The sequence below is a fragment of the Zingiber officinale genome, chromosome 9A (genome assembly GCF_018446385.1).
Source record: "Zingiber officinale cultivar Zhangliang chromosome 9A, Zo_v1.1, whole genome shotgun sequence".
In the NCBI taxonomy this organism is placed as follows: domain Eukaryota; kingdom Viridiplantae; phylum Streptophyta; class Magnoliopsida; order Zingiberales; family Zingiberaceae; genus Zingiber; species Zingiber officinale.
Genome location: NC_056002.1, coordinates 43,191,311 through 43,207,813, shown reverse-complemented (window position 1 = coordinate 43,207,813; position 16,503 = coordinate 43,191,311). Strand labels below are relative to the sequence as shown.

General features: G+C 39.6%; 1 protein-coding gene across 1 annotated transcript; it reads left to right on the top strand.

Annotated features, from left to right (window-relative positions):
• The first annotated feature begins 14,561 nt into the window (after window positions 1-14,561).
• Window positions 14,562-15,793, top strand: LOC122020644 (protein G1-like4). Its single transcript, XM_042578650.1, has one exon. It carries the CDS (start codon window positions 14,763-14,765, stop codon window positions 15,369-15,371), a length of 609 nt encoding a protein of 202 aa, XP_042434584.1. The 5' UTR covers window positions 14,562-14,762; the 3' UTR covers window positions 15,372-15,793.
• Window positions 15,794-16,503: the final 710 nt, after the last annotated feature.

Below are 16,503 nucleotides of genomic sequence, written 5' to 3'. Positions count from 1 at the left end.
TAAGCCTGATATTTCCCATATCAGGCCCACATTGGGCCTGATATGGGGAGATATCAGGCCCACATTGGGCCTAATATAAAGAGATATCAGGCCCAACGTGGGCATGATATCTCTTCATATCAGGCCTAAACAAAAAAAAAGAAAAAAAAAGAGAGATTTAGGGTTTTTCAAAACCTCTGGTCCACCACTAGGAGTGCCAAAAATAATAATGGACACCATATTTTCACTCCTTGTAATTTTAGAAATTCATAGAAACTGAAATGGGTGCAATCGGAGCTTTCTAGATCGATCAGTGGGTTTCGGTCAAAATCCACTAATGGATCTAGAGAGCTCCGATTGCACCCATTTCGATTTCTATGGATTTCTAAAATTGCAAGGAGTTCAAATATGTTGTCCATTATTTATTTTGGCTTTTTATAGATGTTAACAAGCAAAATCAAAGAATCGGCAAAAAAACCCACATTGGGCCTGATATGGACTCAAATCAGGTCCAACGTGGGCCTGATATGGAATGATATCAGGCCCAACGTGGGCTTTTATGTCGATTCTTTGGTTTTGCTTGTTAACATCTATAAAAAGCCAAAATAAATAATGTACACCATATTTGAACTCCTTGCAATTTTCGAAATTCATAGAAACTGAAATGAGTGCAATCAGAGCTCTCTAGGTCCATCAGTGGGTTTTGACCGAAATCCACTGATCGACCTAGAAAGCTCCGATTGTACTCATTTCAGTTCCTGTGGATTTCTAAAATTGCAAGGAGTCCAAATATGGTGTCCATTATTTATTTTGGCTTCTTCAAATGTATTAAAATGTGATTAAAAATTGACTAATGTTATTCCTATCTTCTGCCGACAGAGAAGAGAGAGAAGAGAGAGAAATATAGTGAAAAAGAAAAACAGTAGAAAAAGTCAAATTATCAGGAGGGTAAAATAGGAAATGTTTTTAAAAAAGTGCGCTCTTTGGTAAATACCAAAGTAGTGTACGCCTTTTGGTAAATTTAGATTTCCACGTGCGCCCTTTGATAAATTGCCGAAATAAATAAAGTTATACACCTATTCAATTTATTAATGTTCATAAATAAAATTATAATGATTTTTGAACAATATTCATAAATAAAGCTGAGAAATTTTTAATATGAATAAATAAACTTATAATATCAAGTTGATTAACTAATAAATAAGGTTCATTATGTAAAAATTTTACTTCTCCTAATCATTTAACGATCACCTAGGAACGAGCTATAAGAGACGTCTGGAGTGAACATAATTATCTTTTACTACACTATGTAAAAGTTTTACATAATTAAATAAATTTTAATTGAAAACTTAACAACATCTAATAAAGTAAATACAAGTTAATTTTAAATCAAACTCAAGCTTAAAAATGAATCAAGGCAAGCATGAATAATTGCTTCAACAACTTGGTTCATTTTACGTTTGATGTGATTGGGCTCAAATACCTTATCAAATAAGCTTAAATAATTTAAGGTTCGGCTCAATTTGACTTATTAACAATCCTATTTGTTCATAAAACATGTAATAATTAACTATTAAAAGATTAATCTTTCTATACTAATTCATGCTTTTGGTATGAATAAATTAATGAAATGTGAGAAAGAAAAACATATATGATACATGTATTATTATTCTCGAGTGATGAATTTTAAGTCCTTTAATTGTTATAATCTTCTCCATACAATTTTTTTCCTTATTGTCCATCACTTGTCCACCATTTCCACCATTTGTTTCAAATAGGAGTAATCCTAGTTGCTCACATTCGAATGATCGAGATTAATCTCTACTAGATCTTACAACTACACCTGTGACTTCACACAATAAATAACATGTATGTGCCAATTCTCAAGTGATTTTTTTCTTGATGCATTTCGAGTCCTTTAATTGTTATAATCTTGTTCGTGTAGGAGAATGCACCAAAATTCATCCTTCCCATATGATCTTTTTTCCTTATTGCGGTTTCCGGGTACATGGTGCCACCGTAGGATGTCTAAGTTATCATCTAGGCATCCGCGGTTCGAATCCCAATTACGATTTATTTGTAGAAATTTTTCCTCCAAATGGAGGGCATAACCAAAGGATGTTCAGCTTCTGGGCTAGCCACCGCGTGCGCTTCCTGATTTACCCTGATGACCGGTGGGAAACTTCCGTGGGACCGGGCCAGTCACCCTAGAGATAATCAATAAGGATAACTGGGATTATCATTTTTTTTCTTATTGCGTCTCATCCGAGCATGGAGCAATGATAACGTGCTTTTGCAACAAAAAAAAACTAGGGGATAATAGATCGATTCCCAGCTGTGGGTGATTTCCCAACTCGACTTGATGCCAAGAATATTGGTTGTTGGTACTTTACGCTAGGGCTGTAAATAAGTCGAGCTGAGTTTTCGAGTGTTCAAATTTATTTGACAAGGTAACTGAGCCGAGTCGAGCTTAAAATGAACTAAGCTTTCGATATGATTGTTCAAGTTTGGTTTGATTTATTTTTTATGAGTTTGAGCTTGATTTGTTTAGATGTTATCGGACTCTCAATTAAAGCTTGAGCTTGGTTCATTTAAATGTTATCGAGCTCTTAATTCAAGTTTGTTTGATTGGTTATTGATCTTAATAATTTAAACTTATTTATATATATATATATATATATATATATATATATATATATATATATATATATATATATATATATATATATATATATATATATTTTATTTATTTAGTATATTGAAAAGAGTTTTATTAACTCCGCCCATGATGACCGGTCATGGCCGGTCCTAAGCCCGGATAAAGGAGGAGGGTTGCGTTAGGTTGTCAGCCATCGTCAAACTATGACAAATATTCAATGAATGAATCCATTAAACTATTGTGCTAATGCTGTTAGGATCCTTCGTACGGAGGCTAGAGAGGGGGTGTGAATAGCCGACCCCAAATCGTCGCGTTTCTACAAAACGTGTTAGCGCAGCGGAAAATAAACACAGAAACGAAAGGGAAAGAAGACAAACCTCAAACAAACCGATGTAACGAGGTTCGGAGATAAACTCCTACTCCTCGGCGTGTCCGTAAGGTGGACGAAGCCTATCAATCCGTCGGTGGATGAGTCCCCGGAGAACCGGCTAATAAATGCTCCTTGTGGGTGGAGAAACCTCGCCACAATAGTTGTAACAACAAGAAAGGAGTACAAGGAAAGCAAGAAGCAAATACAAACAACAATATGAATGCAACACTCGCTTGCCTTCTCTGTCGATCGGAGGCGATGAAGCAGCAACTTCACAACCCAAACGCAGCAGCTGATCGACGACTGGAAGCTCACGCGAAGCTTCGGAAGTGAGCTCAACAAAGCCCGTGAATCAAACACAGAAGCAGAAGCTTCAATCCAATGGAAGAAGAAGAAGAAGAAGAAGAAGAAGTTTTAGGCTCGCAGCAGCAGCCCTCCTTTTATAACCTGCGAAGAAAACGAAGAAACACAGAAGAAATCTAGCCGTTGCGTCGCAACTGAATCGATGCGTGGACCGATCGGATCGGTCCACGATCCATTCCTAACCTTCGCTTGGTCTCGATCGGTCCATGGACCGATCGGGGACCCCTGATCGATCCATGGGTACTCCTGGATCGGTCCGTAGACCGATCAGCTTCTCTCTCCGAACTTCGCCTCGATGTTGTCGTCGGTCTCGGGCCGATCGATAACTCTGATAAACTCTTGGATGGTTACCGATCGGTGCGGTGACCGATCGGGCTATCGATGTATCGATCGGTCCCGGACGATCCAAACTCCCACCCTAAACCTCGGGCTTCTACACCAACATCCGGTCAACCTTGACATATTGGTTCATCATTCCTAGCATCCGGTCACTCCTTGACCTGCTAGAATTCTCCACCAAGTGTTCGGTCAATCCTTTGACCCACTTGGGCTTTCCTCTTTGTCAAGTATCCGGTCACTCCCTTGACCTACTTGACCTTCTCAACACCGGATGTCCGATCACCCTTGATCCATCTGGATTTTCCTCCCGGCTTCACTCACGGGACTTTCACCTAGCTTCACTCACTAGGGTTTTCACCGGCTTCACCAGGATTTCCAATCTGGCTTCACTCACCGGGACTTCCATCTGCCTGGCTTCACTCACTTTCTCGGCTTCACTCACCAGACTTCCACTTTCACCTAGCTTCACTCACGAGGATTTCCCTGCTTCACTCACCGGGACTTCTCCGTGCCAAACTCCCTGTTTGGACTTTCCCGTCCAAGTCTCCATACTTGGACTTTCCGCGCTACCTGCTTGGACTTTTCCCCGTGCCAAATCTCCGTACTTGGACTTTTCCAGTGCCAAGTCTCCATACTTGGACTTTTCGCGTGCCAAGCTCCCTGCTTGGACTTTTTCCGAATCAGGTCAACCAGGTCAACCTTGACCTAAGGTTGCACCTACAATCTCCCAAACACCTATTCTTGTCAAACATCAAGAATACAACTCTCATCTCGTCAAACATCAAAACACAACTCGAGTCAGGTCAACTCGAGTCAGGTCAACCAGGTCAACTATGACCTAATGTTGCACCAACAATCTCCCCCTTTTTGATGTTTGACAAAATCCAAAATCAAGTTAGGTTAACCCGATAACCTAACTTAGGTTTTCCAATGTTCTTCCTTGAACATTCTTCCAAAACCTACACTCTCCCCCTTGGGACATCTCTCCTCCTTTTTGACACACATCAAAAAGAGGGAATCAAGGTCAAGAGTTTCTTCCTAATGAAAGTCCCATACCTTTCATTGAAACCCTTAATTTCCCCCTTGATACTAAACTCAACACTCAACTTAGTGACAATCTCATATCACTGATCCTCAAAAGTCTTAAAAACTCCCCCTAAAAGTCAACTCCCACTTGACAATTAGTTAAGACTCCCCCTAAAGGTAAACTCCCCCTTGACCATTGCACCAACAATGTCTTGGAGAGTTTCAAACCTTTAGAAACCCGAAACTCAACTCCCACAGCTGAAATTTCATACCACAGTCGAAATTCAGCAAATTCAGCACTCCTGATCGGTCACCGGACCGATCAGGACCCCTCTGGATCGGTCCTCTGACCGATCCAGCCTTCCCTGGATCGGTCCAGTGACCGATCCAAGTTCAGATCAGGCGGTTTCTGATTTCTTCTCTCCCGAAATTCAGAAACTCACAACAAATTCTAGAAAATTCGAAAAATTGTGAAAATTTGAGGATACATTCCTCATACCATATACTGTCAAGGAAAAATAGTTTTCTATGAAAATAACTTCCATTTTTCAATCTTGATACAAAGTTCAAAAGACTTTGAAATAGTTCAAAGTTAAGTAAACTTTGTATCACAATGTTTAATGATGAATGCTATCACTAGAATGACTTCATCAAGGTTTCTCAAATCAATTTTGAAATGATTTTTAACCCTTTAATTTAGGACCACAATCTTAGGGCTAAATGTACATGACTTGTACATAGGTTTTCCCTATGATGCTCAATTTCTTGAATTAGGCTCATCTAGGTACAAGAACTATGCACCTTGATCCTAACTCATGATCCTAATATCTCACACATATCTAAAGTGTATCAAACACATCCAAGTCAATTTTGATGTGAGATATGGGTTTAGGTCATCTTAGGCTAAGTTCTCATGCATTTTCTAAACACCAATTTGATCTCAATATCAAATTGTGTTTCTATCCTTAAATCAATTTAAATTGATCATTAATGCAAGAGATGATGACATGGCATGAAATAATATCATAAATAGAAGCATGTGCCAATGTCATGATGTCATGGCATGAAGTTTGGAACTTAAATAAACATGACATAAAACTAACCTAAGCATTATCATGACATTTCAAAAGATAAACTTAAATATGATGTCATGACATGTGAGGGCAAACAATCATGGCAAGATTTAGCATGAATAAGACATACCTAGATTACCTATCTAAGTATCTTTAGCCTTAGCTAATACTTAAGCTTTAACCCTTGATTGCCCTAATATGCCAAAATCCTAATTTTGACACTTCTTGAACTCTAGATTCATTCATGCCACTTAAAGATCAAATTTATCCTCAAATCTTGGCATGTTTCATTTTTCCTCAAGAGTTCTCTAGATTTTCTCAAATTGTGCCAATTGAAATTAACATCATCATTTTCCATGATGGCACATTTTACTCTTCCAAGGAGTAAATATTTCATTTCATTTTCAAAGGTTCCCAAAAACCTTGAAAATGCTCCTTGAGCGTCAATTTCCTCAAAGTTGGGTTAACTACCCTTCTAATCGGGTTGACACTCTCTAACCCATCTATGGGGTAGAGAAGATGCTCCTAGGAACCCAATACCTATTTGAGCTCATTGGGTTCACTAAATATTCACTAGGGATAACTTCCCTAGCAACCCTCCTAATGACCCTTTTAGGCTTTAAAGCCTTGGTCATTTGGGACTCATCAAGATCAACTCTAGGGGTGACTCCCCTTGTGACCTTGGTGATGGTCTTCCTAGCCCTAGATTTTGTTCCATAATCGAATGGAACATTATGATAAGTGGGCTTGACCACTTGGGACTTAGGTTTGTGACCCAAACCTTTCTTGTCCTTGGACATTGGTTTTTGACCCTTAAACCCTAGAGATGACTTCTCCAAGTTCTTAAGAGCCTCTGCCAAAGTATCAAGCCTTGACCTCAAGACTTGATTCTCCTTCTCTAATACCTCAAGTTTTAATTTGTCATTGTTCTTTGAGGCATTCCTAGGCATGTGTCTAGTTGATTTGGGATTCCTACCTAGGTTTTCCTTAGCCTTAGATGAGTTAATTCTAGGGTTGGCTTTCCTAGTGTTATCCTTATCTAGGCTCACATGTTTGGCACCTAAGCACATATATTGATTCCTAAGATTATCATGCTTATCATTCTTGACAATTGCAATAAAACATCTAGCATGAGTCTTATTATTATTGCAAGAATGTGCCTTAAATGTTACCTTAGGGTTTGCCTTAGCTCCCCCTATCGACGTGCTAGGTCTCTTGTCCTTGTGAGATTGCCTCCCCCTCGGACATTGACTCCGATAATGTCCCCTTCGCTTGCATTGAAAGCACACCACGTGCTCTTTGCCTTTGTATATCGGGACTCCGGCTTTCTTGACCTTTGGCGCCGGTGGAGACTTCCTAACCCTCTTTGGACACTTACTCTTGTAGTGCCCAGATTCCCTACACTCAAAGCACATTATGTGTAATTTGCTAGAAATTAAAATGCTTGAGTTACCTAGGTTTGAGGATGGATGAACGCTCTCTCCTTCATCCCTTCCAGAGGTAGAAGCTTCTTCTTCTTGCTCCGAACTTGAAGAAGAACTCTCCTCTTCTTCTTTAGATGTTGAGTGGCCCTCAACTTCTAAATCCATTCCTCCATGATGTGAACTCCTTGGCTCACTTGACTCCTCTTCATGACTTGAAGTGGAGTTCTCCTCATGGAACTTTGCCAAGTTATTCCACAACTCCTTGGCATCGTTATATCCACCTATCCTACACAAAACATCATTAGGTAAAGAGAATTCAATGATTTTCGTTACCTCATCATTGATGGTTGATTGGTGGATTTGCTCCTTGGTCCACTCCTTCTTCTCTAGGGTTTCTCCTTTCTTGTCCATCGGAGGCTTGAAACCTAATTGAACACAACTCCAATTTTCAAGGTTAGACATAAGAAAATACCTCATTCTTACCTTCCAATACGCGAAGTCGTAGAAGGGTGGAAACGTAATGTCTTCTCCGAGTCGATCCATTCTCTAGCTTGTGCTCCCACGGGTGTTAATCCGACGAAGAGCGCGTCTCGCTCTGATACCACTTGTTAGGATCCTTCGTACGGAGGCTAGAGAGGGGGGTGTGAATAGCCGACCCCAAATCGTCGCGTTTCTACAAAACGTGTTAGAGCAGCGGAAAATAAACACAGAAACGAAAGGGAAAGAAGACAAACCTCAAACAAACCGATGTAACGAGGTTCGGAGATAAACTCCTACTCCTAGGCGTGTCCGTAAGGTGGACGAAGCCTATCAATCCATCGGTGGATGAGTCCCCGGAGAACCGGCTAATAAATGCTCCTTGTGGGTGGAGAAACCTCGCCACAATACTTGTAACAACAAGAAAGGAGTACAAGGAAAGCAAGAAGCAAATACAAACAATAATATGAATGCAACACTCGCTTGCCTTCTCTGTCGATCGGAGGCGATGAAGCAGCAACTTCACAACCCAAACGCAGCAGCTGATCGACTACTGGAAGCTCACGCGAAGCTTCGGAAGCGAGCTCAACAAAGCCTGTGAATCAAACACAGAAGCAGAAGCTTCAATCCAATGGAAGAAGAAGAAGAAGAAGAAGAAGTTTTAGGCTCGCAGCAGCAGCCCTCCTTTTATAACCTGCGAAGAAAATGAAGAAACACAGAAGAAATCTAGCCGTTGCGTCGTAACGGCTAGTGCCTGGATCGGTCTGTGGACCGATCAGGCTCCATGTGGATCGGTCCACAGACCGATCCATTCCTAGCTTGTCCCCGATCGGTCCATGGACCGATCGGGGACCCCTGATCGGTCCACGTCCGATCCGTCTCTGATCGGTCCGTAGACCGATCGGGCTTCTCTCTCCGAACTTCTGCGCCTCGACGTTGTCGATCGGTCTCGGACCGATCGATAACTCTGATGAAACTCTTGGATGGTTCTTGATCGATGCGGTGACCGATCGGGCTATCGATGTATCCTGATCGGTCCCCAGACCGATCCAAACTCCTCATCCCTAAACCTCAGGCTTCTACACCAACATCCGGTCAACCTTGACATGTTGGTTCATCATTCCTAGCATCTGGTCACTCCCTTGACCTGCTAGAATTCTCCACCAAGTGTTCGGTCAATCCCTTTGACCCACTTGGGCTTTCCTCTTTGTGTCAAGTATCCGGTCACTCCCTTGACCTACTTGACCTTCTCAACACCAGATGTCCTGATCACCCTTGATCCATCTGGATTTTCCCTTGCCCGGCTTCACTCACCAGGACTTTCACCTAGCTTCACTCACTAGGGTTTTCACCTGGCTTCACTCACCAGGATTTCCAATCTGCCTGGCTTCACTCACCAGGACTTCCAAACTGCCTGGCTTCACTCACCAGGACTTTCCCGAATGCCTGGCTTCACTCACCAGGACTTCCACTTTCACCTAGCTTCACTCACTAGGATTTTCACCTGGCTTCACTCACCAGGATTTCCCGACTGCCTGGCTTCACTCACCAGGACTTCTCCGTGCCAAACTCCTTGTTTAGACTTTCCCCGTGCCAAGTCTCCATACTTGGACTTTCCGCGTGCCAAGCTACCTGCTTGGACTTTTTCCCGTGCCAAGTCTCCGTACTTGGACTTTTCCAGTGCCAAGTCTCCATACGTGGACTTTTCGCGTGCCAAGCTCCCTGCTTGGACTTTTCCCGAATCAGGTCAACCAGGTCAACCTTGACCTAAGGTTGCACCTACAATCTCCCAAACACCTATTCTTGTCAAACATCAAGAATACAACTCTCTTCTCGTCAAACATCAAAACACAACTCGAGTCAGGTCAACTCGAGTCAGGTCAACCAGGTCAACTATGACCTAATGTTGCACCAACAAATGCTAGGTTGTTCCCCGGAAGGAACACGTTGCAGGGTCCGACTGTAACGTCTCGACAAGGACCGCTACATCTCCAGAACTCGGGTGTAGTGATAAATATGCAAGAGTTTGCGTTACAGGGTCCGACTGTAACGTCTCAGCAAGGACCGCTACATCTTCATGAGAACTTGGGTGTAGTGTTAAATAGGCAAAAGTTCTCACACCATAGATTAGATAAGAACAAATATGATAGGAAAACTAATAATCTAAGATTTGGAACATGGAATATAGGAACTCTCACTGGTAAATTAATAGAGGTAGTAGATATGATGATTAGGAGAAAAATTAGTATTTTGTGTGTACAAGAGACAAAATGGATAGGCGATAAGGCAAAGATGATAGAGAACTCGGGTTTTAAGTTATGGTACACTGGAAAGAGTAAAGCAAGAAATGGAGTGGGTATCATTGTAGATAATTTGTTAAAGGATGAAGTTGTAGGAGTAGTTAGAAAAGGGGATAGAATTATAACCCTTAGGATAATAGTGGTGAAAGAAACTATGAACATAATTAGTGTATATGCACCACAAATAGGATTAGATGAAGCTACCAAATCAAGGTTTTGGGAGGACTTAGATGAAATATTACAAAATATTCCACTAAATGAAATGATTTTAATAGGAGGTGATCTAAATGGGCATGTTAGAGTGAAAAATGAGGAATATGAGAGAGTACATGGGAGTTATGGGTTTGGAACGAGAAATGAGGAAGGGAAAACTATATTAGATTTTGCGATAGCATATGACATTATATTAGTTAATACGTTTTTTAAGAAAATAGAAGAACACTTAGTCACATTCAAAAGTGGGAATAATAAATCACAAATTGACTTTCTTATGATTAGGAAGAAGGATAGAAAGATTTGTAAAGATTGCAAAGTCATCCCAGGAGAAAGCTTAACTACCCAACATAGGATAGTAGTGTTGGATATACGCTTCAAACATAGTATCAATAGAAAGAAAATATATACAATTCCTAGAATTAAGTGGTGGAAGTTAAATGATGGGAAACAAAATATATTTAAGGAGAAGGTAGAAGTACAAGTATTAGGTGAAATATACGATGACTCTAATACAACATGGGATAAGATGGTATCAAAGTTGAAAATAGTAGTTAAAAGTGTACTCGGTGAGTCAAAGGGACATGCACCACTAAGTAAAGAATCTTGGTGGTGGAATGAGAAAGTACAAGAGAAAGTGAAGGAAAAACGAATAGCTTATAAGGAATTATATATTTGTAAGAACGAGGAAAACTTAAAAAAATATACAATAGCCAAGAAAGAAGCTAAGAAAGTAGTGAGTGAAGCAAAAAATGAAACTTTTGAACGGTTATATCAAAAATTGGATACAAAAGAAGGGGAAAGAGATATTTATAGAATAGCTAAAGTGAGAGAAAGGAAAACAAGAGATCTTAGCCAAATAAAATATATTAAAGATGAATGTAATAGGGTATTAGTAAATGATGGAGAAATAAAAGAGCGGTGGAAGAGGTATTGTCATCAACTTTTTAATGAAGGTTTAGGTGACCAACTTAACTTAGGTAATTTAATTAGGTCAAATGAGCATAGAAATTTTAATTTTTATTTTAACTTCAGAAGTAAAACAAACTTTAAATGAGATGCACAATGGAAAAGCCGTTGACCCAGATGATATTCCGATAGAGGTATGAAAGTGCTTAGGGAAACAAGGTATTGAATGACTTACAAAATTATTTAACATGATATTGAAAACGAAAAGAATGTCTGATCAATGGAGGATAAGTACTTTAGTTCCCTTATATAAGAACAAGGGAGACATACAAAATTGTGCAAACTATAGGGGTATTAAACTAATGAGTCATACTATGAAACTTTGGGAAAAAGTAATAGAAAAAAGATTAAGGAAAGAGACCACAGTGACAGAAAATCAATTTGGGTTCATGCCTGGAAGGTCGACAATAGAATCTATACATCTCCTTAGACAATTAATTGAAAAATATCGGGAGCAAAAACAAGATCTACACATGGTATTCATTGACTTAGAAAAAGCTTGTGATAGAGTCCCAAGAGAAATTATATGGAGAATTTTAGAAAAGAGAGGTGTTAGTGTAACATATATTGAACTAATTAAGGATATGTATGAGGATGTAACGACCAGAGTAAAGACTTCAGACGGAGTAACTGAAGCATTTCTAATAAAGATAGGGTTACATCAGGGATCAGCTCTAAGTCCTTATCTTTTTACACTAATTATGGACGAACTCACTGCGCATATTCAAGACACAGTACCGTGGTGCATGTTGTTTGCAGATGATATTATTTTGGTAGATGAGACACATGAAGGAGTAAATGCTAAACTAGAATCTTGGAGGGAAACACTAGAAGAGAAATGTTTTAAGCTTAGTAGATTAAAGACAGAATATATGAAATTTAAATTTAGCAATATTAGAAGTAATAAAACAGTTGTTAGGATAGGAGAGGACGAGTTACCCGGAACTGAGAGATTTAAATATTTAGGATCATTTTTACAAAATGATGGAGGAATTGAGAGAGACGTCTTACATAGAATACAAGCAGGATGAGTGAAATGGAGGGGAGCATCGGGTGTTTTATGTGACCGTAAAGTACTTCTTAAACTTAAAGGTAAGTTCTATAAAATCGCTGTTAGACCTGCTATGTTATATGGAGCTGAATGTTGAGCTATGACTCGATCACATGAGCATAAGATGAGAGTTGCAGAGATGAGGATGTTAAGGTGGATGTGTGGACATACGAAGATGGACAAAATAAGGAATGAGAGCATTAGAGAGAAAGTCGGAGTTGCATCTATTGAGGACAAACTCCGAGAGACATGTTTAAGATGGTACGGACATGTACTTAGACGACCAATAAATGCTCTAGTTAGGCGATATGAAACTATGATAAACATGCATATCAAACGAGGAAGAGGAAGACCAAAAAAGACTTGGTTAGCAACAATAAAACAAGATAAAATTTATTTAAATATAGATGATGATATAATAGGAGATAGAGCTCAATGACGTAAAATGATTCATACAGCCGACCCCACCTAGGTGGGAAAAGGCTTGGTTGTTGTTGGTTGTTGTTATTGAAAAGAGTTTTATTAATGAATATGGTTTGTGAATATTATTCACGAACGTTATTCACAAACGTTAACGAGCTGAATATTTATATGTTTATGTTTGTTTGTTTAGTTTAACGAACTATTTAAACTTATTTATTTATTTAATTTTATGTATATTAAATGAATATAAATAAATTTTTATCACGTTGAATACTAAATTCATTCACGAATACTTATTTATTTATAATCCTACTTTGTGCTTCCAAATTTATTTGGTGGATAAATCAGGAGAAGGCTCATCTCTGGGATAAGTAGTCAGAAGCTTGGTCATCTGAATTAAATAAATAAATAAATAGAAAAAAGGTAGTTGATTTCACGCAACAATAACACGCATACACGAGCCGACACAATAGCTTTGCTCCAAAGTTATTGCTAATCCAGACACTATTTGTTGAAATTGTGATTATCATGTGAGACGGGTCCAACCGGTTCAAGTCAAACTCAATCAAGTCATTTTTTTCATATTTATTTATAGATAATATTGAATCAAAAAGCAAGCAAAAAATTATAATTGCACCGATAGATTAAGTTTAGCTCGGTTCAAATTTCCGTTTGAATATTATAATTGCACCAATAATATATTACTAAAATATTATTATTATTATTATTAATTTTATAATCAAGTATCTAGTTTTTATAATTTAATCAGTCCTAGAAATGATCGGTCTGATCTATATAAGTTTTTCATCAACTATCAGGATAAATTGAGGAGCATAGGTAAATTTGACAGATGACCCAACATCTCAAGTAATTTAAACTTCTTAGATGTAATATGCCTTGAAAGAAATCTAAATCCTCATTACCTAGAGAGTTTGTCCCACTATTTACCATTACATCATTATCTCGAAGCTCAATTATTATTATTATTATTATTATTATTTAATCTAGATATTTAAATTTACAAATTGGCTAATCTTAAAGGTGACCTATTAGGTGAAACGAAAGTTGTTCGGTATCAAGATAAATTTAAAAGTATAAACGACTCATCGCTCAGCAGCTAACATTTAAGAGTTGTAAGTAATTTAATCCATAGTGCACCATAGCTAGGAGATGGCCCGTGGTTGCTTGGTTAATTACCCAAGTGATTTGCTAGCTCTGGCATTGTATAGCTTAGGGTTCAAATAATTTTTTTTTTATAATTTAAGACTTAACTTTTCACACTAATTAGTTAATTTTGGATATGATTGTCCGATTTTATAAAATTTTTTTATCAATTATCAAAATAAATATTTACGGAGACATTTAAGCGGTCAATGTTCTTATTTATTATTTTATTGAAAAAAAAATTTATAGTAAATTTCAGTTAAGATTTAAATCTTAAATACCTGATTAAAAAAAAATTATAGTACATTTCAGTTAAGATTTAAATAGTAAATACCTGATTTATAGTTGTACCATAGTCTCGGGCTCGAATATTAAAATTTTAGATCATGGTAAACTTTGAATTAAGTTAAAAATAAGGAAAATGTTGGAAGATAATGAATAAGAAAGTGAGGGGCTTTAAAAAAACAAACATAATGCATGAACATGTCCCAGGACAATTGGCCGCATGCTGGGGTCCCATTTAATTGTTTTTTGATTTGAAACAAATAGCATCTCGCAGTATGTTCACTTTATTGGCCGTCACATCCCTTTCATCTCCCTGTCAACCTTGTCGCCATTGACACAGAAGCCCTAGCTGTGTCCACAGTCCCCTCCCAACCCTCCTCCCCCTTCCATTGGCGGTCGACCCCTACAAAAAGGCCACCAGAAGACCACCACCAACCTCCATGCACAAACCTTTCTTCCCTTCCCTTCCCTTCCCTTCAAGTGAGTAAACACAAACTTTCTCTCTCTTGCTTACTGTTGTAATTATTAATGTCTCGATGAAGATTGTGGTGAACACCGATCATGGATTCTATCTACGGAGTTTGAAGAAGATGCATGCACGACTCATGAGAGGAATTTGAGAACGATCGACATCTGCTTTAATTAATATGGAGTTTCTGTCAAACTCGGATAGCCCTGCAGGCTCCAACAGCAACGGCAGCGGCGGCGGAGGAGGCCCGGTGAGGTTGGTGACGGTGGCGGCCGCAGCTTCCTCCTCGTCGGGGGAGGGAGCTGGGGCGGGCGCGTCGTCGTCGTCGTCGTCGTCGTCTCCTTCGCCGAGCCGGTACGAGTCGCAGAAGCGGCGGGACTGGAACACGTTCGGGCAGTATCTGCGGAACCACCGGCCGCCGCTGTTGCTGTCGCACTGCAGCAGCGCGCACGTGCTGGAGTTCCTGCGGTACCTGGACCAGTTCGGGAAGACGAAGATCCACGCCTACGCGTGCCCCTTCTTCGGCCGCCCCACCCCCGCGCCGGCGCCGTGTACCTGCCCGCTCCGCCAGGCCTGGGGCAGCCTCGACTCCCTCATCGGCCGCCTCCGCGCCGCGTACGACGAGAACATCGGCAACCCCGAGACCAACCCCTTCGCCGCCCGCGCAGTCCGCCTCTACCTCCGCGAAGTTCGCGAGCTCCAGTCCCGCGCCCGCGGCATCAGCTACGAGAAGAAAAAACGCAAGAAACACCACCCTCCGCCGCCGCCCCCGCCCGCCGCCGCCTGATCACCATCCATCAACCACCCACCCACCCTAAACTCCACTCCCCTTAATCACCCACCATCCATCGACCTCTCCTACCACCTCTCCATTACTTCTTCCTAGCTAGCATTCGATCGATCGCGCACACCAATACCATGAAACCATGGCCGGCGCTGCAGAGCCGGAGGCAAGCCGTCAGGCCGAGGACGATCGCCATTAAGAACAATGAAAGAGGAGCCTCCCCATCCCACTGTTGCAATTTTGACTGACCTACTGCCATCCCCATCCGAGCTACAGCTTCAGTATATCGATCCTTTTCTACTTATGTATATATCACCACCATGAAATCACTGGTGCAACTCTGCAGCAACTTCTTTCAATTATATCTATATCTATATATGTGTGTGCATGTATATATATTTCTGCTCTATTCATCATTTGCTTCTAATTCAGTATCCAAAAGTGGTTCCCTTTGTGAAAAAGAAGTAGCTTATCACAAGTGAGTTGACAGCATTTTGGAAAGAGTGGAGTGTGTGCATATATTTAGATGGAAGAGTTCCCAAAAACTAAATAAGCTCATCCTTTTAAAAGTATTGTATATATATACATTAATTAGGGTTTAGGGTCACCAATGCAGTTTTATGTATAGGGTTTTCATTTAATCTCGATCTGCTACTAATTAAAGCTTTCTTCTTCATGTGCAAAATCCCAAATGGTTTAATTCTTACTTAATTTTGACAGAGGTATCATACTTGTACCTTCTTAATTAGTATTTTCTTGATTCAATTCTCTCGCACTTTCAATATAATTGAATTAACTTGCGGGCAAATCATGAAGTTTAACGATAACATAAACAAAAAAGGGATGAGATTGCGAAGCTACCAAAGCAAGCCGATCAAGTGATATAGCAAAGCAAATAAGAATCCTTTGTGAGTTCGGATATGCTAACACCAAATAATACGTGCTACTCTTATTTAAAGTTTGAGTTTAATATGTTTACATTCTCATAAATTAGCATATCATCTATAATGAAGAACATTATTTCAAATTAATATAATTGATTTTAAGAGAAGTACTTAGTGATAACTAGTTTTTGGAAAACTTATGGTTGTAGAAAAATCATTCACTATACTCCAAATTACATTTGCACAAATTA

Bases quoted from the DNA above. Each gene is read 5' to 3' on its own strand.
- LOC122020644 (XM_042578650.1), top strand. From the start codon at position 14,763: ATGGAGTTTCTGTCAAACTCGGATAGCCCTGCAGGCTCCAACAGCAAC.